The sequence below is a fragment of the Ascaphus truei genome, chromosome 1, assembly GCF_040206685.1.
Source record: "Ascaphus truei isolate aAscTru1 chromosome 1, aAscTru1.hap1, whole genome shotgun sequence".
NCBI lineage: Eukaryota > Metazoa > Chordata > Amphibia > Anura > Ascaphidae > Ascaphus > Ascaphus truei.
Genome location: NC_134483.1, coordinates 506,452,696 through 506,476,315, shown reverse-complemented (window position 1 = coordinate 506,476,315; position 23,620 = coordinate 506,452,696). Strand labels below are relative to the sequence as shown.

At 44.5% G+C, this 23,620-nt stretch overlaps 1 protein-coding gene across 9 annotated transcripts in view; it reads left to right on the top strand.

Moving 5' to 3' along the window:
• The window catches only part of ABLIM2 (actin binding LIM protein family member 2), a 248,534-nt gene that overhangs the window by 59,673 nt on the left and 165,241 nt on the right, over positions 1–23,620 (top strand). The window contains exon 1 of one of the 9 annotated variants that reach the window (XM_075569935.1): positions 8,658–8,831. The exons of 2 other annotated variants lie outside the window; for them this stretch is intronic. In XM_075569935.1, coding sequence (XP_075426050.1) covers positions 8,816–8,831 — 16 coding nt within the window. In that variant the 5' untranslated portion in view covers positions 8,658–8,815. Of the gene's footprint in view, positions 1–8,657; positions 8,832–23,620 lie in introns of those variants that run through there. 6 more of the 9 variants (XM_075569916.1, XM_075569873.1, XM_075569900.1 and 3 more) reach the window with 6 other exon arrangements.

Here is a 23,620-nt window from a genome sequence, read left to right as displayed (position 1 = left end):
CATCATTATCACCAGAATCATCATTCAAAACAAGTGATAAACAGATGTACACCCGCTGCTCCTCAAAGTCATCAAATCCCTGTGATTTAATTTGTGACTCTCTTCAACATCTGACTGGTTTAACAGCTCTTCAGAGTCTAGTAACATCAAGGTCATAACTTGCTCTGAACTAATTGTTTTTGGGACTGTGACAAGAAGGAAACGCCTTTTGAAAATGACTTAATAGTGGGCTTGTTGTTGGTACTGGCAGCAGTAACAGCCTCGGGCACCGCAGAAGCTGGCGTTGGTGTCAGTGGTGGTGGTCCTTATTTTTTTCAGTACAACTGACAGTTTTATTAACTTTCTCAATATTATGCTTCACCAAATTATTCTTTTTAGTGTCAGAAGTACTAGCTAGGGATAGTGACATCGCCGGCTGGCTTGAACTTTCTCTTTTAGTTCCATTTTTATATCTCTTCTTGACTGGAAGTTAATTGTTTTCTATTAGACAGAGGGGGACTAGAGGAAGTTGTCCTTCTGTTGTGAGATTGTTGTGAATGTGATTAATTGACAGTGTCATTATTGTCCTTCCGCTTATACTTGCTCTGACTGCAATGACAGCCAGTAAGTTACTGCTGCTGCTGTTGTTTGACCTGCTGCTGCTGGAGTACAGCACTGTATATATTATCTTTGACTGTCCTTGCCAAAAATTGTTAGAGTTACAATTAAACTGTTCTGGAAGTTTAATAATAAATCTTGGAATTATTATTCACAGTAACATCAAAACTAATTGTAGCGCTGCTTCCCCCCCCCTTCCCCCACCCCATCTGGGAGCTCTTGCTATTGCTACAGGTGTATTGGTGCTGGTTACCTGTGAGGGTCCAGGAGAGATGAGCTTCCGCGATGGTAAGGGGAAACAGGACAGACTTTTGGTGATCCTTCGTGTTCTTCTCGTGGTGTCAGCGCCTCCAGTCACAGCAAGCTCCAGGGTTCCTGGAGACAGTCCCCACTATGACATACTTCTCGCATACCCCTACCCAATAGACTGTTACTTAGGCAGGGGTATTTAAAAAGGATTCTTTATTAAGCAGCCACTGCAGTTGGTATTACAGCATATGCATGGGTTGTCAGGATAGGTCCCAGACCTCTGAATGATGCCTGGCCTCATGCAGTCTTGAGGCCTTGTGGTCTGCGCAGACCTTGGGCTGCATGTCTCAACCCCAGGAGGGGAAGAGCTCAACTCCATGTCTCTTCCCCAGAAGGGGGAAACCTTGACTGTCTATAATTTGGATTGCCTCCTCCTTAGTGCAGAAAGGGAGGGGACCTGGGCTGCACCCGGATTGGGTAAAACGTAGACCACGCCTCATCTCCACTCCTGACACTCAAGGAGGTTGCATGATCGGGGGAGGGGTAGGATGTAAATCCACAGGATAGCCTGTCACTGCCTGTAGCTACTACAGTAGGGCTTATGTGACAGGGAGTCAGAAAGATAGCCAGGACCAGCCATGGCTATATAATAATAAATGCAGCTATATATTCCAGTTAATAAACTACAATCACAGTAATGTGCAGCATGAGGGCCAGAGGCAGAGCCCACTTCACTGAAAGTCCATTCAATAACAGCAGGTTAATAACACAAGAGCTATAGTTAAGTAATTGTTTTTCTCTTTTTACGCTATAATAGTATAGAAGCAAGACACAGGCTAACCGACCCACAGCTAAACCCTGCAAAAAAAAGTCTTCCATTTGAGGCTTCACTTCTATTTAATCACCATGAAGAAGTTCCACAAGCAAATAGCCAGTGGAGCATCCAAAGAAAGTACATTAATGGTGCACACCTAGACTATTAAAACTTAACATTTAATCAATCCCTGAGAAAAATAAATCACAACACATAGTAAATGACTAAGTGACAATGTGCAAATACATTAATTAAAATAATTAATGTATTTGCACATTATCACTTAGTCACTTACTTTGTGTTGTGATTTATTTTTCTCAGTGATTTATTAAATGTTAAGTTTTAATAGCCTAGGTGTGCACCATTAATGTACTTTCATTGGATGCTCCACTGGCCATTTGCTAGTGGATCTTCTTCATGGTGATCAATTAATTACCTAGTACATAGGTAGCACCCATTGCCAATCTCTCAGGCAATCAGGCACAACCATGTTACTTCATTCACTTTAATATTTTGAGTTTGCTGCCTGTGAGCGGTGTGATCTTTCTTGGGTTGTACTGTATATGTTCACCTGTATTTATCGGCTCCTGACCCGCAGATCACGGATGATGGTTTTCAAGGCTTGACAAATTACCAAAAAAGCTACTCGCCCCCTGACCCCGCCCCTGGCCCCCAATTTTAAAAAAAATTGAATACATTCCTAATAAGAACTAATAACATTCGTTTTTTTTTATTTACGTATCTTGCCTTTTAAGTCATAGGCGAGAGAAACGTCACCGGCTCATACCTCCAGTCCAAGGGGCCTTTAGATATCTGCCCTTTCATTTTCTGAGCCTAAACAGAGTGCAGGGTTATTACATGTACTTGGGTCTGATCGGCAATCTGATCTGTAATGAATCCAACTTTTTACATATCAAACAATAGTCACATTTATTTTGTGAACTGCCTGTGTGGCAATATGCTGCACATTTAACCCCCTTCACAGCTAGACAGGCCTGCGACAGTACTGGTGAACTGTAAGCAACCCTCCACCCCCCCAATTTGACGCAATAGAGTGTCGCCCGACCGCTCATCCTATGTACTCTTAAGCATTTAGCGTAATATTGTGCAAATATGCCTTATATTTTAATTAGGGCTGATAATCTTAGGTTGTGCTCTAAGGCTGCGGCCAGGCTGGCGCACGTGCGCGGTGACGTCACGTGCTGTGCTCGGCCGGGCGATTTGTGGCCAGCTAGGTACGTGTGCGGAGGGGTATGTCGGGGGACGCGAGCATGACGTCACGGAGTGGTTCGCCCTCATTGGGCTAACCGCTCAAGTGAGCGACATATTCAAATTTGCTTGCCTCTGCAAGCAGCTAAGCGCCATGCATGCGCAGGCACTTGCTCACGCTGGCCACACACATTGCAGCAATCTGTTTCATCGCGGCCAGCGCAAGCACGCCTGCTCAGCATCACCCTCGACAAGGCCTAAGATCTACAGTCTGTGCTTGTGTATATATACAGTAGTAGGCTGTGTAAGCCTCACTGAGGACTAATGGTGCTATAGTTTTAGCCCCGTCAGTATAGTCAGTGCAGTTAAGCTTGTTATATATATCTGTTGGGCACTCTGAAGCACGGACCATAAACCCCAGCGACACATTATCCAATGATTTCTCTTAAGGGTGTAGTGGTGCCCCTCTGAACCTCTCGTTCTTGTACTTAGCTACGAGTGCTGCAGGGACATGTGACAGGTCAGCTGGCCTTCAGAGAGTGAAGGGGTTGAGCAGGTAGTGTTCGGGTGTCACTGAGGCTCCGCGGCGGCCCGACAAGCACAGGGCGCCGCCATGTTGGATCATTGCGCATGCGCAGTATAGATGTGCTGCGGGGAGCTCCGGGAAGGTCGCGCATGTGCAGAGTAAGCGCGCGAACGGCGAACCAATAGAGCGAAGGCTCTTAGCGGAACTACAACTCCCATGAGCCCCAGTAAGGTGAGAGGGGACTCAGGAGCCAATAGGAAGGTGAGGATTGCGGTGAGGCAGGAAAGGGAAGCTAGCTGCGAGACCACGCTAGCGAGTGCGCCCCGGGGAAGCAATGGGAGAGGAGGTGTGTGTTGCAGGGGGTCAGTGACCCACTGCATAGGCCAAAGAGTCCCTGTAGGCCCCAGTGCAGGCTCTGAGTCACCACTAGCTTGTGGTACTGCAGGGAACGGCCACAGCCTAGGACAGAATATCCCTTTACTGAGAATAGCAGACAGGGACACAGTATCTTCTTGCGCTGCTGTGAGAAAGGTGGTTTGGGAAGCAAACTGCTGAAGTCAAGTATAGACTCAAGTACAGACACGTGGGAGACTACACTGGATCGGCGGATCCTTTGCAAAGCACATTTACCGGCTGCTGGAGTGGCCGGAAGGTATTATAAATAAGTGCACCAACACCGGTACCTACAGGCGCTGATCCCGCCTTGGGGGAGGGTTCTTTGGGGAGACTGAAGGTTGAGTGACCAAGGGACTGGTTCAGTACATTGGACACGGTGTGGGGCACACGCGGTGGTGGGAAGAGACATCACTCCAGGGTGGAGGCGGCCAGGCCGCAAGTGTTATATCATTATATTGCCCTATCTGCTTGTAGGGTGATTAGTTATATAGATGCGTGTATGTTCATGTTCTGCATTCGCTTATAGTAAACCGTTATACTATATGAAATATTATTGTTATTCTTGTCCAGGGGAATCTTACTAATTGGGGATCTTGGGCAAGTGGAGGCGCTGCCAAGTAAATATTGTGGCCCCAAGCTCCCAGTTAGCGGAGGCCCAGATCTCGCCGAGCCAACAGGTATATACAGCATACGTAGTCTTTCTATGTCAGTAGGAAAGAGGGCTACAAGGGGAAAAATTAATTCCTCCCTGACTCCAAGAATTGGCAATCGGATTTGTCCCTGGATCAACATCCTTCGCATATATACCTAATTATCATATCCCCTCTTACACGCCTCTTTTCTAATGTGAATAAATCTAATTTAGTTAGCCTCTCCTCATAGAAATACATTTATAATATTAAAATGTATGATGAGCACAATTATAGACTGTTTGACATGCTGGGTACAGTTGGTATTCAGTGCAACACAGCAAGTCATCCCCCTCAAGCAGAAAATACTACAAGGAAGAAACACTTGGGACTTGTGCACTTATAAAATAACTCAAAGGGTGGTGATTTTTTAAATATTTTATGATTTATGGCTACTGCTAATTTTTTATACTCATGCACAAACCAATGTAATTGTTCTTGAAGGCTATGTGAATCAATGATGAGACATAAGTACCATGCAGTATTTATTTTGAAAAAAAAAATAGAACCAGAGTTCATAGCCAGTGCTTCCAAATAGGAACTTGTTTCAGGGAGAAAACGGATCTTCCAAAATGTCCACAGTCATTGTAAAGTATATTGATGCACAGACAAGACAGATAAACAGAGTAAATTCAGGCGCAGATGTGGGAACAGTGTTCATCTACTCAGATGCATTTGTAAATAGAATACAATTCAAAATGTCCCCAGCAATCGGAGACTGTGGTGTGAAATCACAGAAGCAGCCAGTACCTGGTATAGCCAGCTGAGAAGGAGAGGGAGGGCAGGGGGGAGAGGGAGGGCAGGGGGGGAGAGGGAGGGCAGGGGGGGAGAGGGAGGGCAGGGGGGAGAGGGAGAAGCAGAACCATGTAGTGGAACACCCCATGTTGCTGTAGGTAGAAGACTATGAGGAAGAAATTAATAGAGGCACGGATATTACTGGATTTCCAGTCTAAGCAGCAGCTCACGCTATGCAAGATCTGCACACACATACATGTAACCCCTTCACAGCCAAAGGGGTTACTGTATGTAAAAAAAAGTGTGTTGACTGCTTCCTTTGAACCAGAACCCCAATCCCCCCTCACACTCTCCCCTTTAGGCCAGGTCCCCACTGGCTACTGCAGCGCCCGCTGTGGCAGACGCTGCAGGGACAATATCTACCCCATAATGGGGCCAGACCCTCTGCGAGGGGGGGCCACTGCACTGCGCCGACAGAATCTCCTGCTCTCAAGAAAATTGAGAGCAGGAGTTGCAACGGAGCACAAGGCCACGTCCCCCGGCGGTTCAGCCAATGAGGGCGAACCTGCCGGGTGACGTTACGGCCGTGCCCCCGTCACTCCCCCGTCACGCCCTCCCCCCCCTGTCTTTCCCCCTGCAGCTCTCTGCAGACCGGGGGACTCGGCTGTATGCGCCACCTGCCTCGCAGGCGCGTGTGCAGCGCAGGCAGCGGGGCCGCAGCCTTACATTCCCTCTCCCCCACACTTTCTCTCTTACACTCACTCTCCTCCTTTATCTCTCCCTATCACTCACACACACACTCCCCCTCACACACACTCCCCCTCACACACACACACTCTATCCATAAAAAAAACACCCACACACTCTCCCCCTCTCACACAGACACTCTCTCCCCCCCCCCCACACACACTCAGAGACACACACACAGAGACACACACACAGTAATCTGTGTGACACACTGTCTTTAGAGAGCCAACTCTGAATTTTCTTCCTCTCTCTCCTGTCAGCTGGAAGCGGCAGAAGCAGGGAGAGGGAAGAGCTTTGAGCTGCCGGTTTCTGCTGCTGCTGCTGCGTGGGGGCGCCGCCGTGCTCCCGGGTCTGGGACAGCTGGGAGAGTTATTCCAGCTCTCCCTCTCCGGCGGCCGCGGAACCCCTGAGGGGTGCTCAATCACTGCAATCTATGCTGCATGTGCCAGATAGCAGGGTCCAATAGTGAATAACTGGGCGGTAAACACTTGCAGTGTATGTGGCTGCTGGGGAGGAACTACTTGAACTGTTTGGTAACTGGGGTACTTTATATAAAGGGCAGTACCGAGCAAGTGGGGAGAAATTCAAAGTGTGACCTCACTGAGAAACTCCAACATACTGTACACAGGCATTAAACAATCGGAGACTGGAGGAGGATGCTGCAAAATCATTTCAAAGCAGTCATACCAAACTCAACAAGAATAAGCTCAAAAGCACCACTCATCCGACAGCAATCTGACTACATTAGAAATACTGCTATCCGCTGAAGTTGATTAGGTGAGCAGACTGAGACTCACATGTAGAAAGCATCATCCAGATGAGAAGAGATCAGCAGGTTCTGCAGAATTTGGGGCGTTCAACATACATACAGGACGCTCCCCAACACACCGCGCATGCGCCCAGGGCCAGCACCTAGACTCGACCAGCGGAGCACTTCTCGCTGGATCTCTTCAGGGACTGCATCTCCTCTCCGGAGATCTGCGCTCCTTTGTTCTCACCTACAGGCGGGGGGAGTGGGTGGAAGCAGCGCGTGGAGAGGGCGGGCTCTGGTGCTCAGCCGGGTGATGAGATTAAAGTAATCGCGCCGCGCCAGGGACTCGCAGGTCTGCCGGAGAGTCCTCATATGCCCTGGAAATATCAAGGCTCGCCTGCGGCTCAAATGTACACACCCCAGCGAGTGCATTTGTCAAGCCCTGATAGTTTTTGGCTCAAATTATTAATCTGTTGCGCGGATTCTCAGTGACATAATTCTTTTTGGGGGGGGGGGGGGGAAAGATGGATTGCTCTTTTTGAGACTGATCCGTGGAAATCTGCTGACCAAAGGAACCGGCCGATCCAAATCCCCAAAGGATTTTCAACCCATCTCTACCTAGGACTACAGTTTTGAACTGTTGTTAACCGAAGGGGTGGAGGTACCAGGCTAGAGGTAGCGGAAGTTTGAGTTACAGCACGCCAGGTCACACTCCCTGTCGGCGGCCATGTGCTCACCATTTGTGCTAATGTCTTTGATTCAGATCCCATGCAGCAAAATTTATTCACATTGGCCAATGAATAAGACACAAGATGCGCTCCTTCACATTTATTTAATGAGATAATATGTATAGATGATGAGGTAGAAAGCAGATATTTCATTTGTAGAGATTTGCAGGTGGTGTTAAGGGATGCATAGGTTAGTGTACAATTCATTGTGGGTGCTGGACAAGGGTGTGGAGAAACCAAAGTAACATTTCCTTAAAAGTAGTGCCCTTTATCACTCATCACCCTTCCCAATTTAATTACTTTGTCTGAAGGATCTCAGAGCAACACCGATGTTAGAGGTGTGTACATACTGTAGGCAAACTAAAATTGTTTCTGATTCTGATATCTTATTCTTAAGTTGCAAGTACTGTACCAAAAGTTTTTGACGTAAAAAGCAGACTTTACAAGTGTGTTTAATACGGGGCAAAATATTGCAAAATACATGATAAAAGGACAACTAGTAATTCAATGCAATATGAACCACCAGATACCTGGCCTAAGGACTCCATTAATTAAGATACACACACACACACACACACACACACACACACACACACACACACACACACACACACACACACACACACACACACACACACACACACACACACACAGTGTTATACATCAAGAAACACACTGAGAAGAAGGCCATTGGTTCTCAAATATTGTCATCTGCCTCACTCCAGAAATAATGTTCTGAATGAGGTTTCTGTGTTTATGACTTACAGTATTATAGTAGCCTATAATGCATTTATAGCTCATAACAGGTGTACTTGAACTACACTAATCTTTCCCGATTCACAAGGCTTCTGATATTTCCACTAGTAAACTGTTGCTAGTTTATGTTGATACAATACATACATCACATTTAATCCAACCCTGTTGTGCACTCAGTAGCACGGTAGCTGTGAAGAAGTTTCACGCACGCTCAATCAAAGATAATACTGTACTGAAAAGGAAAACCTGTTCGTGTTGTTCTGAGGCAGCCCTGGAGAGCACATCACTTGTAAGCATTACATACCGCTTGAGTCAGTCACAGTATGTTTAAATGTGTTCAGGTATTTCCCAAATGCTAGTGTGGGAGGTTGAGAATTTTCAAGCGCTGTGGCTTCTAATTTTAGAATCGGGCTGAGTTTGTGCACATGTGCGGGCAGATGAAGGCGTCAAATGACCATCCGCACTGAAGGGAAGGACCAGAAGCAGATATCTGTTACAGTATTTCTCTGCTATGAGTGCCCTTCCCATTTACTTAATACTCTGAGGTACTGAGCATTGGCAACTGGAGTGCTAAACTGCTAGCCTTATCTGTGACTACGACTGAGTAGAACTGTCGGGATGCCGGAAGATATAGGTACAGTGTGGAAACTATATATTTTTGTATTTTAAATGACTAACTTTTAGTTTAGAATTTGTGTTACAGAAAATCTGAATTCACTTAATCATAAACATGTAACATGTATTTACATTTTTTACCAATGTGTAGGTATTTTTCAAATTATTTTTAGAGAGCAAGTAAGAATGAATATTTAATAGAGATATATCTAATGCATTATAAATAAATATTTAACAAATAAATATGTGTGTGTGTGTGTCTTGTATAAAAATACATGCATATGTTCAAATACACACGCAATCTGAATTACACAAACACTATCTGTAATTCTAGAACCGTCAAAGCGGCTGTTTGGGCTGTTTTCAGATGAAAATCCCCATAGACTTTCATAGGGCTGTTCGACATAAAATGGCCCAAACAGCCGATTCGGCATATATAGAATAAGGCGCAATGCCATGGAAATGTATGCACATTATTATATTACCAGTATGGTAGCTGCGGTGCTTGGATGCAATTTGTAAGCTTTAACCAAGCAGAGAATGGAATATTCTATATTCTACTTAAAAAAACTATTACAAAAAACAAAAGGACAATATAAAATAAATTAATTTCGGAAACTAACCAAATAATGTTTTATTTTTAATAGTATTACTAGGACAGGATTTATCCAAAGTCATAAAAGACTTGGCAATAGGGTTAGCAATAAGAAAAAAAAACTCCCACGATAATGAAATTAATACATTTATTCCGATAGCAAACTTTACCATGATTAATATCTTAGGGTTGGGCGACTACAAAAAAACTCCCACGATAATGATCATTATCACGATAAATATCTGTTAAAACAATATGAAAATGTTCTAGTAAATGTCTAGATTTATAAATGTAAAATTAATTAAGCGAATGAGTTGTTTAAGGGGTTTGGTGTGAGGGTGAGAAAGGGGAGAGGTGTAAGGGTGAGAGGGTAAAACTGTGAGGGAGAGAAAGGGGAGAGGTGTGAGGGTGAGACGGGAGAGGGTAAAACTGAGGGTGAGAAAGGGGAGTGGTTTGAGGTGAGAAAGGGGAGAGGTGTGAGGGTGAGAAAGGGGTAAGGGTAAGAAATGGGAGAGGTGTGAGGGTGAGAAAGGGGTGAGGGTAAGAAATGGGAGAGGCGTGAGGGTGAGAAAGGGGTGAGGGTAAGAAATGGGAGAGGTGTGAGCGTGAGAAAGGGGTGAGGGTGAGAAAGGTGAAAGGTGTGAGGGTGAGAAAGAGGAGAGGTGTGAGGGTGAGAAAGGATATGGTATGATGGGGGAAAGTAATATGGGGGTGGGATTACGGGTTAGGGGGAATTCCACAGTGGAGAACTTAGAAATTAAAAAATAAATTACAGTGAATATGTTCCAATAAATATATCATTTTGATTACTTCCATTTTTATATTTAGATTTTTGCTTTTGGAGTGCTGAGCTTCTTTCGTTTCCTTCCATCATTTCATCGCTTAACTCTACTTCAGCCAATGTTCTAATTAGCCAAAGAGGCAGAGTTGTACCACCAGACATAAACAGTCCTAGTAAAGTCAAACATATATTAATGGCTTTCGGAAGTGACACATCCCTACTCAGAATGTTTTTATACTTTTACATCTAACATTACAGGAAGTCTACATCTTGTACACAGCAGTACCCACATATAGGTTCATGCATTCCAGCCACTTTTTTTCACTAGAGAACGAATGGTGGGACAGATTACATAATTGCATAGTTACAGTGGCGGACGCCTTTAGCCTCCTGCGGCCGTTTCAGCAGATGCAGTGTTTGATGCGGCATGTTCCGGCATTTAAAGCCGCGGCCGCGTGCATTGTACAGTATTAGCGCTGTGCTTATTTAATTGTAGGTACACAAGCAAGCTATTTACACAAGGTATTTAATTGTAGGTTTAATTAGAGGTACACAAGCAAGCTACTGTAACATTATGGGCGGCGTGCGTGCAACATTATGGGCGGCGTACTGTATACAAACTTTCACTGATAACTACAGTACTATTGGCGCTGTCTCGGCATGAATGCGGCATGAACGCGGTGAAGTGCGTGGCATTCGAAAAAAATACCCAAACAAACCGGTGATGTTGGAGAATAAAAGGGGCCGTGACAGTACATGGCAGATGAGGTTCAAAAAAAGACTTTCTGCAGCTCCATTAAAATCAACCATTGTTAAATGATATACTGATGTACAGTACCATGTCGTGTATATTGATCCAGAGGACGCAAACAAAAAAACCCCCAGTGAAATATTTGCCCATTACGTCTCATCAAAATAAACTCCTTCATCACTCTGCTAATAACAATCAGATTTGTCCCTGGATCACCATCCTTCCTATTGTAAGTTGAAATTCCCCGTACTATAAAGACGCCTTGCAGGAAAGTACACAACATTTACCAGGCAACAACATTTTTTACTAGCCCATCCCCTGCTTACCTTTATCACTACTCCGATCTCTCTCTCTCCCCTCTCTCTCATCTGCCTCTCCTCTCTCTCTCTCTTACTTCCCGCACCTCTCTCCCCTCCACTCGCACACTGCGCCCCACTCTTGTATCAGACCTCCTCCGACTTTCTCATCCCCTCTTCTCTCAGAGCCCCCCTTTCACCCCTCTCTTCCCTCAGACCCAGCACCCCCCAGGCCTTACCTGTTGAGTTGGGCTCTGGGCACAAACATGCAATGATGGGGGGCCAATCCAGGTGGCCAGTAGCAGACATTGTGCCTAACATCTAGTATTGGACCACCACAGCGAACTCAGAAACGTCATCTGGATAGGTACAGGTGTCCCTGAGCTCTCCCAGTCGGCAGATACACACCCAGTACAGATTGCCCCTAGCTCCGGGCAAGTGGCTATATGCAAGGTTGCTGTACAGAACCCTTTCCTCATAAGACAGACCATCTATCCCATTTATACTTTTTCCAGTTCCACAATCTATTTTTATTGAACGGTGCCAAAACTCTGTATTCACGATGTGTTTTGACTAAGGATTTACAGTGGCAAAATGCTGGGATCTTCCCTTACATGTATACCTAGTTTATGCATGATAATATCCTAGTAGCCGTTGCAGCTACTGACTTACATTCAGTACTAGGCCGCACTTATAGTTCCGGCGATGGCGACAGCGATGCGACGTTGCACCAAAAAATATGCATTGATGCCGTCGCATCCGCATATAGTAAGCATGACGCGACAGCTTGGTCGCGAACGCTGGAAGTCATTTCAATTTGATTTTTCCAGCAACCGCAGTGTGACATCAGCGTCCCCATCGCAGTCGCCGTCGCTGTCACTATAAGTGCGGCCCTATTGTTAAGCCTGCTACCGACTTTAGCAAATGCGAGGTCCTGTGTGCCATTCATGTAGTAGCCTACCTGTCCCTTGGGGTTAAATATATACATACACTTACCCCCCCCAAAAAAAACAGATTTAATTTAAATCAGCATAAAATATTTTTTTTCAACATAATTTGTGTGTGTTAATTTTCCACCAATGGTTTCTACTGGAGGAGGATCTACCTGCTTCCAGTGTTTAGCTATTGCAGATTTTGATGCCTTAAGAATGTCAGAGATTAGATTAATATGTGATATTTTTGGGGGTATCTGTGGGATGTCCATACTTAAGAGTAATAAAGGGGTCATGAGGAATTTTTAGTTTCAGGATATCATAAATGTTAACAATTTGTGACCAGCATTTTGAAAACTGGACAGTTCCACCAGATATGTATGGTAGTATGGAGTCTATTGCCCCACATTTCCTGCAGCAGCTGCATGACACATCAGGGAACATTTTATGCAATTTAACTGGAACCAGGTACCACTTAAACAGTGACATATCCATTCTCTTTAATATTTGTACAACTAGAAAGTTTTGATGTCTTAACAGAAATAGAGTTCCACTTTTCAATGGGTAGCTCAAATACCATCTCCTTTTCCCTGCTAAACATAAATGAGATTTTGGCATTGAAGAATATATCTTGCATCATTTTATATATCATCTGCGTTGCCCCAAATGCGGACAGCCTGGTGGGGCTCCCCAAGAGCTGCTCCCCTCTGCACAGGACCAGCGTGCTAAGGGTTAACATTTGCTTGTACTTTGAGGAATGTCAACGCCACCCACTGGAATGTTAATGAGCCAAGAGGACACAAAGAACTTTGTGTTCACAGCAACATTGAATTTCAACCACCCCAGTGTACATCTGTGTTGCCCCAAAGGCGGACAGCCTTTGGGGCAGATGAATGGCAGCCAAAGGGTGTGAGCCGTTTGCTGCCATTCGCTGATGTTTGGTGATATTAAAGCTGCTCTATTTCAATCTGAAATTCACAAGCCCTTTATCCCCTGTATCCAATTTTCCAACTGTATCTGTCAATGAAATGTCTGTGAATTGACTGTATAACCCTGTTCTTTTAATTAACCATGTATTTTTATAACTCTATGCCCAGGACATAATTGAAATCGAGAGGTAACTCTCAATGTATTACTTCCTGGTAAAACATTTTTTATAAATAAATAAAATAAAATATATATAGTAGAAATTAAACCTTTCTTATACTGTAGGTGTATTCTTTACACATGAACTCAAATTGTGAAGCTGCGTGTAGTTTACCTCCAAGAAGCTTAGCATCGTGCCACGCTTGAATTTTTTTTTGCATGTACAGTATCCAGTAGAAAAATCTCTCTCTCTCTCTCTCTCTCTCTCTCTCTCTCTCTCTCTCGGACTGCAGCCATGCGGAGGCGCGCGGAGGCTGAGGGAGAGCGGGTGCTTTCCCTGGCCTTGGTCCGGGGGCATGTCGGGGGGAGGGGGGGCTGTGACGTCACGGAACCGCTCACGTAACCGGCCCTGCACTCCCATGAGCACGAAAATCTAAAAAATTTCAAAGACACACGCTTCCACACGCTTGCGGAAGCGTGCGCGAGTCCCTGCTAAAGCCGCTCTCATTGCGGCTGCAGGGGCTCACTGAGAAGCGTCAGCGCGCCTCAGCACGGGTCAACGCCTAAGCGCTGACCCTGGACGCAGCCTTAGACAGGTCTGCAACCCTGCCTTTCACCATTATCACCTAGCATACAGTGCTTCCACTGCAGCAAGGGATTCTGGGAAATGACATGCAAATGGGCACACTATGTGTCACCTTTTGCCTGAAATCCATTTTTACACGGATCCCTTAAAGCAAATGCTTGCTGTACAGACAGCTTTTAAGCACAGCATGGGATGAGAGGCAAAGCCGGTCAAACCACTCAAAGACAGCTGTTGTGACCTTTTGGGTCCCATCAATGTGAGGTTGGTTGTACTGGCTCTGCAATTTTCAACGTGGGAAGGTTTACCATACACATTATTTAAGTGATGGTGGGAACAAGGCTACTCTGACCTTTTGCTGTTTTAACCCTTTGACTGCCAAAGGTGTAAACAACAGACCGCTTTGCAGTGCATTGCTGCCTCCTCTGACAGTGAAAGGGTTAAAGTGCGGGTTACTAACACGCCGGTTGCATTAAGCTGACCAGTGTACATGACAGCTATTTCTGTTCCAGACTACATGACTCCTTCCTGACAGTATCTTCATGCTTGTGGTTATCCTATTTTTCTCTTCTGAAATACAACCAGGGACATATTGTATCTCTAATTTCATTCACCGTCAATTCATTTGAAAGGTGGTTTTGTATATTAAAACTTCCTTGGTATCCCCTTTGAATGCATTGTTACCAAATGTAAGCTGTGTGATATCTGGAAGTAATGCCTGCGCGGTGTTACTAATGCTGAATTATTAATTCAGTCACACTTTCATGGCTTCTCGAGTTTTACTTGCATAGCAGCAGACATCATTGATATTTCTTGAAGCAGCACTTATTAAGGCATTTTTTTCTGGCAGTAATAGGATATGCAGTACTAGTGTCCATGTAAAATGGACAGGCAAAAATAAATCAGCATCTTAATCTATATCTAAACTGATGTATAGGGGGAAAAAATTACATTGACTTTCTAACGATCACCTGGAGCTGGTATTTGGGAGGTTCATTATTATGTTTTCCTGCTGCAAAACCTGAACAAGTTTTGCAGCTTTGATAAATGCCTTCCTACAGTATATATTTTAAATGAAGAAATATGTCAAATGTGTTCAACCAATTATTTCAGGGGGTTCTGGAACCACTAAGGGTTTGTGCAGTGCCGCCAGGGGGTTAGCCAAACAATATTTGTCATTGTGAATCCCAGGCAGTATAGCGGGTTCCTGAGCCCTTGGGGAGGCTACACATTAGTAAGGCCCCAAACAGCACCTTAGTGTGGGTGGTGTAGCTGTCAATTACAGTAGGAGCTTCCAAAGTTGTTTCCCTCAAAGCTTTGCATCCACAACGGCAAGATACAGTCACTTTGGAAGCTTCTGCAGAGATTGAGAGCTGTACCACCAATGTTTTCTCCACACACTGAGCTACAGTTTTGGGACCTACTAAGCATGTGTTCCCCGCACAAGCTCAGGACACCACACTGCCTTGGATCAGTGAAACAGTTTTGTTAGCAACAGTCTGAGTAGGCCCTAAGATTTATTCATTAAGGGTTCACGGAACAAATGTTTTTTTTAGCAGGGGGTAGCACAATGTAAAAAACGTTGGGAACCACTGTGTGAAACAATAGAAAGTTACACAATCGGGTGGTAATTTTTGCAGCAATATTGCATCAGAATTGTAAGTGAGCCCTTGGAAAAATGGAGTCTTGTATCTGATTCTCCCACATTTTCAGCTACCGTTATTACACTGTTTCAATAGATGAAGACTTCTCATTGTCAGTGGGGTAAAAGCAAAGCAGAACTGCTACAATGGACTGTGCCACACAGAATAGCAATTTGTCAAACACATCTTGAAATTAGTGTTTAAATAACATAACGTGTTCTACAAAATTGAGTGTATTTTCTTTGTAGGTTGAATTATTTTTGTCTAATGTACAGTACTTATGCTTTCTGTGATGTAGGCTGATGTTGGCTCAGGAGATATTGACCTCTGGCAATTTTTAGAACTTAAAATTGGCATAGGTATGAAAATGTTAGCAAACCAACCAGTAACTGCTTTGTAGATCACTGACTTCCTTAGAGACAGGAAGCGGTCCAGTAGCCACCTTGGAAGAACAAGAATGCACACTTTTTAAACAAATCTCAGAAATACACTAGGAGGACCCCTGCTTCAGAACACCTCCCAAAGTGCTATATAAGGGGATATCTGGTTTAAATCCAGAAGGAACTTTGCTGACTGTAAAACATTTAGCAAAACACATTTTGGTCAGAATTAATGCAGTGTTAGAGAATGAAAAAGTTAAATAGCACACATTTCCTCGAAAAAAAAAAACTTCAGGTGTCAATGGTAAGCATGTAGCTTTGTTTTTTTTTGCCAACTGACTCACACTGCATGACAAACAATTATAATATCAGCCTATTTTAGGCTGCGTCCATAGACACTGCAGCCGTGCGGAGGCGCGCGGAGGCTAAGGGAAAGCGGGTGCTTTCCCTGGCCTTAGTATGTGCACTGTCTGGGGGCGTGTCTATGGGCGGGCCGGTGACGTCACGGAGCTGGTTCGCCCTGATTGGGCGAACCGCTCACGTGACCGCCATATCGTGCGAGAAATCAGTTTTGATTGATTTCACGAGCATCGCGCTCCCGCGCGCACGCACGCTGTATAAACGCGATCACTGCCTTTAGGTCTGCCCCTGTATGGACGCAGCCTTAGTCATTTAAAATTAGTTCAAGTTAAATAAATAAAACACAATGCCAGTGCACATACTTTTAAACCCTTAATGCCCCACCACCGTTTGCAACATTGTATTATGAGCTTTTTTTGTTTCTTAATTGTGCCAATAACTGTCCATAACCTGTAAGTGCACTTACATTGGGCTTGTTTATGGTCTCTGAATGCTGTATAGAGGGGTATATAAAGCCTGCTGCTATTCATTTTCGCCAGCAACCAATTCCTTTTCTAAGCGGGGTTTTTCTGTTTCATTTTTAAAAAAATCTAGCCCCCACATCAAGGTAAACCACATAAAGCAGATCCCGTCCCATAGAGCAGGGGTGTTCAACTCCAGTCCTCAAGCCCCCCCCCCCCCCCCCCAACAGGTCAGGTTTTCAATGCTCAATAAGTCCATGCTTCAGCACAGATGGCTCAATCAGAGGCTCAGTCTTGGATTGAGTCTCTATTTGAGCCACCTATGCTGAAGCTGGGATATCCTGAAAACCTGACCTGTTCGGGGTGCAGAGGGGTGGGGGGGTGGGGGGCTTGAGGACTGATGATGAGCACCCCTGCCATAGGGCATTTGTATCAAGGCAAAAGTGGTCCAATTCTGGGCAAAAGTACTGCATCTGCACCATATCTATCAAAGAAGAAAAAACTCTAATTGAAATCTATAGAATGTTTTCTTTGATACATACAGTCTGGAGCAGCCTGGTTTGTCCCAGAATTGCACAACGTTTGCCGTAGTACAAATGCCCCATGGTGCAGGACCTGCCTTTGGTGGTCAAAAACAATGCAAAAAAAAAGTGCACAAATCTACTGTATCATGGAATAGGAATTCCATTGAAAGCAGATTGGGTTTTTCTCTTTTGATAAATCTGGTACAGCCAGACAACTTTATTAAATCCCCTATTATACATTTAAGGCGCTGGCAGTTACAAGTTCAGGAAAACATTTGTGTGATATTGTGAATGGATAGCTTGTGACCAAATTCAGGTGGTTTTGTCAGGCTCAAAACGTAGAACTTTAGTGAGAAAGGAGCAAGGGAGAGAGAAATCTGATGCAGATATTCAGGGTAATAAAGTCATTTCAATTAAAGGGACTGTGCAATGTTTATTGTGTAAAACTACATGAATGATGCTTTAAAAATAAAAAGGACAAATAAGTAGAAGCAATTCATTTTTTTAAAGTTGATCCTTTAAATCCTGGACAAATCGTACAGTAGAGATAACCTTTTCAGTGCCGGATAGCTGACACCTCAGCATCATGTGTTGGCTCCCGGAGTGTTCACATGATGCGCTGGTTCCGGGATGTCGATAATAGAAGTGGAGAGGACTCATTTTGCTCAGATTGCCTCTCTGTCAGAGCTGCACTCTCCACTTCTCTGTGCAGTACACTCCCATCGTGTCCCTTTTTTGTATACGGTCCATTTACAAGCAATGGATAGATAGTTATAATTACTTTATATTTAAATGTCAAAAGTAATTTTCAAATATTTATGCTTTAAAAAAAAAAAAAAAATGATAACTCACCGCTAGCTGTGAACAATGAAAGTTAGGTTGAGTTTGATATTATCTGACACTGCACCTTTAATCCCTGGGTGCAGAATGTGACATTGGGTTAAGCTAATTATGTATTTAATGCTTCAACCAACAATAGCAATTAACATATTACAAAAATATAAATGTTTCAATACCAATGTTATGTATTATTTGTGTTAATAGTTTTAATGTTCGGCTATTATGTAAAAAAAATTGCAACCTTCTAGTACGATTTCTAGGACATTTTAAAAGGCACTTTATGTGATTAATTGTGCTGACTTCAATTAGGTAGCAAGTACAGTATGTTAGGCTTCATTGAGGCAGTGATTTGAAGCTTTAACTGAATGACCCGTGGTCCATTAATGAAGATGAACACTTACAGATGCATACGTATATTGCTCTGCACATTACCCTGCACAAATTGACTAGAACTAGTAATTATGATAATGGCATTGCTTATTTTCCCTGAGGGCCAACGATTCTAATACTTGTTTTATGTTATTTTGGAAAGCATCTGATATAAAGTAATATTTGCTGATGACAACACATATAGTTACTATTGTTAAACATATCTAGATATGCGTGTTCAAAGCATAGAATGTGCTACACAATTGTGTTTTCACTCCATGTATAAGTGTGTTAGTCTGTGTGATGTACTGTGCCATCCAACATGTGTCCTTTTACATTTACTTGTGCAATTTTAGTTGTTGGAGGAATCAAACCTGAGTTACATTATTTTCTCTTATCACAGAACTTCTATCACATATTTTGGATAAACGAGCTTCCATGCTTCCATATGATAATAAAGACAGTCTCTGCGGCGCTGTACATAACATTGTGCAGGCCCGATTGGTCCCTGTTCTGAAGAGACTACATTATAATGTTGCTGCCGGTGGACCAGGGATGTATAGTGACACCTGGGTCACACAGAGATGACATCCCCCGCCCCTCACTGACAGCTGCAGAGGTTTGCCAGATTACCCCTTGAAAAGCCAAGCGGTGATTTGCACAGGTTCATTTAGAAACTCGCTGATCTTAAACATGTGACTCGCTGATGACAGTTTTGAGGGGTTATTTATTACTGTTGTTGCTTCTTTCGATATTGTCTCCATGATTTTGACATAGGTAGGGGTTCAACCCAATTCTGGTATTGGGGGTGGATTGCTGGTTGCAGCCACCTTGATTCATGAGATGTTTCCTTTTTTACTCCCAGAGGAAAATTCTTGACCGGGAAAAACAATTTGGTTGCTCCACTAGAAAATAGAATACACAAATACACTAAAAACCTAATATCCGGAGGGGAGGTTTGGTTGGGGGTCCCCAGTGCTCTAAGTATTGTTAACAAATAATTTAAAAAAAAAATAATTTTAGGGGTCTAAAGTCATCGAGTTAGTTTTATATAGGAAAATCACTATTTAGAGAACTTTAGTCCAAAAGCAAAAAATAAAAACACACAAAACGGAACAAGATTCTTCAAAATAATAGTTTTGTTTGCTACAAATTACAAGCACCAATGATGTCAGAAACATACTGTGTGCGTGGTGAGCAGTGAAGATCACTTAACTAGCATTCTGTAGAATAACTCCGAAAGGAGACAAGCTATAATTGTAATGACTCACATGTACCATGCTCAGCAACATAACTAGTCATTTTACTTAATGTCTTTTTTCAGCCTAAACTAAGGCTAAGGCCCCGCTGCCTCAGACCACGCACCCGCACTGCAGACAGGCGGCGCGTGGAGAGGCACTTGACCGCTATCTGCGGTCTGTAGGGAGCGAGAGCTGGAGCTGAGGGGGCGTGGCCAGAACGGCTCGGGTGGGCGCAGCAATGACATCGGGGAGCGAGGCCATCCCACTGTCTGTGCCAGGGGTTCCCTCCCCCGCCTCCCCCCCCCTGTGCATCTGCTGACACTGCAGACAGTATAGGGGTTAATCTGCTGTGCCCCTCTTCTTCATCGAGCGCCTTCCTTCCCCTTCATTTAGGGGGGAAGGGTCTTCCCTCTGGTTCACAGTCCCAGAGTGTGTCTCGGCTCACACAGTATGAGGAGAGAGTCTGTGGGAGGGAGTAGTGGGGTTCCCTTGGTGCTGCAGAGTTCATTTGGAAGACAAATTGCTGCTTTCTCCTGAAAGCCTCCCCACTCATCGAAGCCTCCCCTCTCCCAGAAGCCTCCCCGCTCCCCGAAGCCTCCCCTCCTCCTCTCGCTCACTGCCACACCCCTGACGCGTCGCCGCTCTGGATTACAATTCTCTTGCATCCCCTGGCGGCTGACGCATCACAGCGTGTAGTGAGCCCTGCAGGGAGGAGGGACTGGACCGGCTCGGGAGGATACCAGGAGATGGTGAGTAGCACGCACGCGGCCGCGCGCAGGCGGACGCAGCGGGACCAAAGCCTAAACTGGGATGGGATACATTTCAATAAACATTTTCTTCTTCCTTCTTGGAACACTTTGTGTATGTAACCCTCCCTGCCCGGCTCCTGGGGAGTTTACATCGGTGTGCAATATTTGGCTCATCAGGATAGGTCACCTCAATTCAGGGTGCTGGATTCAGGTGGCAGGACGATGAGGTAGCAAGGGTGACAATGATGGGTGCCAGGAACTTTTGAAGTACAACTCAGTCTTTATTCATATCCCCAGGCACGGGAACACATCACACACATACGTATGACAACATTGTACTGTTCATATAGTCTCATGGTTTCTCGGTGCTTCCTTGGGTGCCCACTGTTAACACTCACAGAGAGGTGTATTTCCTCAGGTATTGGACCGGGCCCACCTTTGGAGTAACATACATTGTACCCCATCATCTATGGGCCCTTACTGGGATACTGGCCGTTATGAGAAGGTACCGATTAAATTTCGTACCTAATCGGGAATGCCACTTCTTACTGATTGAGGAGAATATTCTTACAGACCCCCCTGTAGAGCTTACCCATTGACAACGGGGGACCCTCTACATGTATCCCGCTGTGGTGTGTCTGTTTCTCCCTATGTGGTACCTATGTGTCTCTGTTGGCCATTTACTTGTAAAACGCGCTATAAGGGCACTGTCATGTATTTGCTTGTTCTCTGTGGAACGTCAACCCCACCCACTGGAATGTTAACGAGCCATGAAGATACAAAGAGCTTTGTTCACAGCTACATTGCATCTCAGCCACTCACCCCACTGTGCATCTGCATTGCCCCAAAGGCGCACAGCCTGATAGGTCTCCCCAAGAGCGGCACCCCTCTGCAAAGGACCAGCGTGCTAAGGGTTAACATTTGCTTGTTCTCTGTGGAACGTCAACCCCACCCATTGGAATGTTAATGAGCCATGAGGACACAAAGAGCTTTTGTTCACAGCTGCATTGCATCTCAGCCACCCACACCACTGTGCATCTGCGTTGCCCCAAAGACACACAGCCTTTGGCGCACCCGAAGGGCAGCCAAAGGGTGTGAGCCATTTGCTGCCGTTCGCTCTAGTCTGGTGATGTAAAAGTGATGTAAAAGTGATGTTAAAGCTGCTCTATTTCAATCTAAAACTCACAAACCTTTTATCCCCTGTACCCATTTTTCCAACTCTATCTGTCCGTGACCCTGTTCTTTAATGTAACCATGTATTTTTTATAACTCTGTGCCCAGGAAATACTTGGAAACGAGAGGTAACTCTCAATGTATTACTTCCTGGGTAAATATTTTTATAAATAAATAAATGTATGGCACACCTGTGAGCACGTAACCTGCATATAGGACAAGGGTTAATACACCGCTCTCTAGCTGACCCACTCTTCACCTTCCGCAATGGTCCCTCAAATTAGTATCGTTGGATGTAGTGATGGGATATTTTACTATCTGTCACAAACAGCACATTGGTGAGCACCTTACATATTTCTAACCAGGATTAATACACACGACTACTCTAGCCAACTCACCTTTCTCCTGTGCAAGGTACTTTCAATGAGTTTAATATTTACCATTTACTCGGTTACTATAATACCCGCTAACACCACCCAAAAAATAGGCAAATAAAATATACATCTGTCTGCTAAGGTCCCTGTTTACAGTATTAAAGAAAAATCTATGCACTTGACACACAAAAATCTGTTGTAAGAAAATGTGTCCAAAAAGGTACTTGACTCAATACAAAGTGAGCAAACAGTTCATTCAGAACCCAAAGCATCACTTATTAAAGTTTTGTTTTAATAAATATAAAAATACAGTGCTTATGTTACAAGAACATACAGTTACAATAAAAACAGATCAATTTCTTAAAATAAGAGGGCACTCTGTAGAACCCTTCTAGGGACGCTTTGAAAGTACCTTTAAAGGTGTCCTGTTTACTTGAGTGTCAGAAGAGCCATAATGTAGTCCCATCTGTGGGAAAACATAAGCCCTTATCTCTAGAGTTAAACAGTCCCATACAACACAGACCTGGCCTGGCAGGCCATAAACGGTGTGTTGCATACGTACTGTACAACAAAGCGGCACCCTAGGGGCCCTTATGATATATACCGCTTGTTTTGTATGTTTTGCACACGGTCGGTGCATGATCGGGTATGTGTCCCATTTGACCTGACGACCAGAACAGTAACCTCATCGCGTGCTGTGGGAAATGCCGGAGGGTCCGCTGCCATGGAGGCGGCATGACCCCCCGGCACTCAAAGAGTTAAATTAATTTTTTGTTCTGCTTGGTGAATGTGCTCACAAGTGATCTTTTTATTTGCTGTACACTGTACGGTGGAGGGTTTTTTGCAACTTTTTTACCCACTATAATGTATATAATGTGTGGTTGAAACTTATTCCAGCTTCACATTGCGGAGCCAGTATAACCAGCCTGACACTGATGAGACCCAAAAGGTCGAAACAGCTGTCTGTGAGTAGGGTTAGTGGCTAGGCACTTCTTAAACCCAGGCTGGGTGGGCTGAAAAGCTGTGTAATGCGGCAGGTATAAGCTTAAAGGGGTCCATGCTAAAATGGACACGAAAAAAAAGGTGACACTGTGTGCTCATTTGCATATCTATTTCCAGAATCCCTGGCTGCAGTAGAAGCATTGTATGCTAAGAGATAATGGGGAAAAGCAGAGTTGCAGACCTGTCTGAAACGTGACTGTGCTCACAAGTGATATTTGTATAACGATTCGACCCCCACCCAATCTCATATTGACCCCTATGTGAGGATACTGTCCCATATTACATGTCATGTTGTGTGGTGCACCTGCTGGCTCACAGGACTCCTGAGTCTCCCGCTTGATGGTATTGGGGAATTCACCTGGACTGGCTCGTGAGGTAGTGCTGAGATCTACTCACAGTTGGTACAGCGCCTCCATCTCTTCCATGTCCCCACGACAGCAGGGACCCCTGGGTGCAGCTTCTTCCTGATTAACTCCAGTCTCAGGCAAGAAGGTTCTTTTGATCAAGGCAATATTTATTAGCATCTTCATAGGCAGACTGCCCCTCATAGCGGCCGGTCTCTAGCCGCACATGTTCAAGGTTGCCCACCTCAAGGAAGTCCCTGGACACCACTCCTAGTCAGGGCCCTAGAAACTGTCCTTGCTCTTCCCTGACTCTCTAATAGAGAA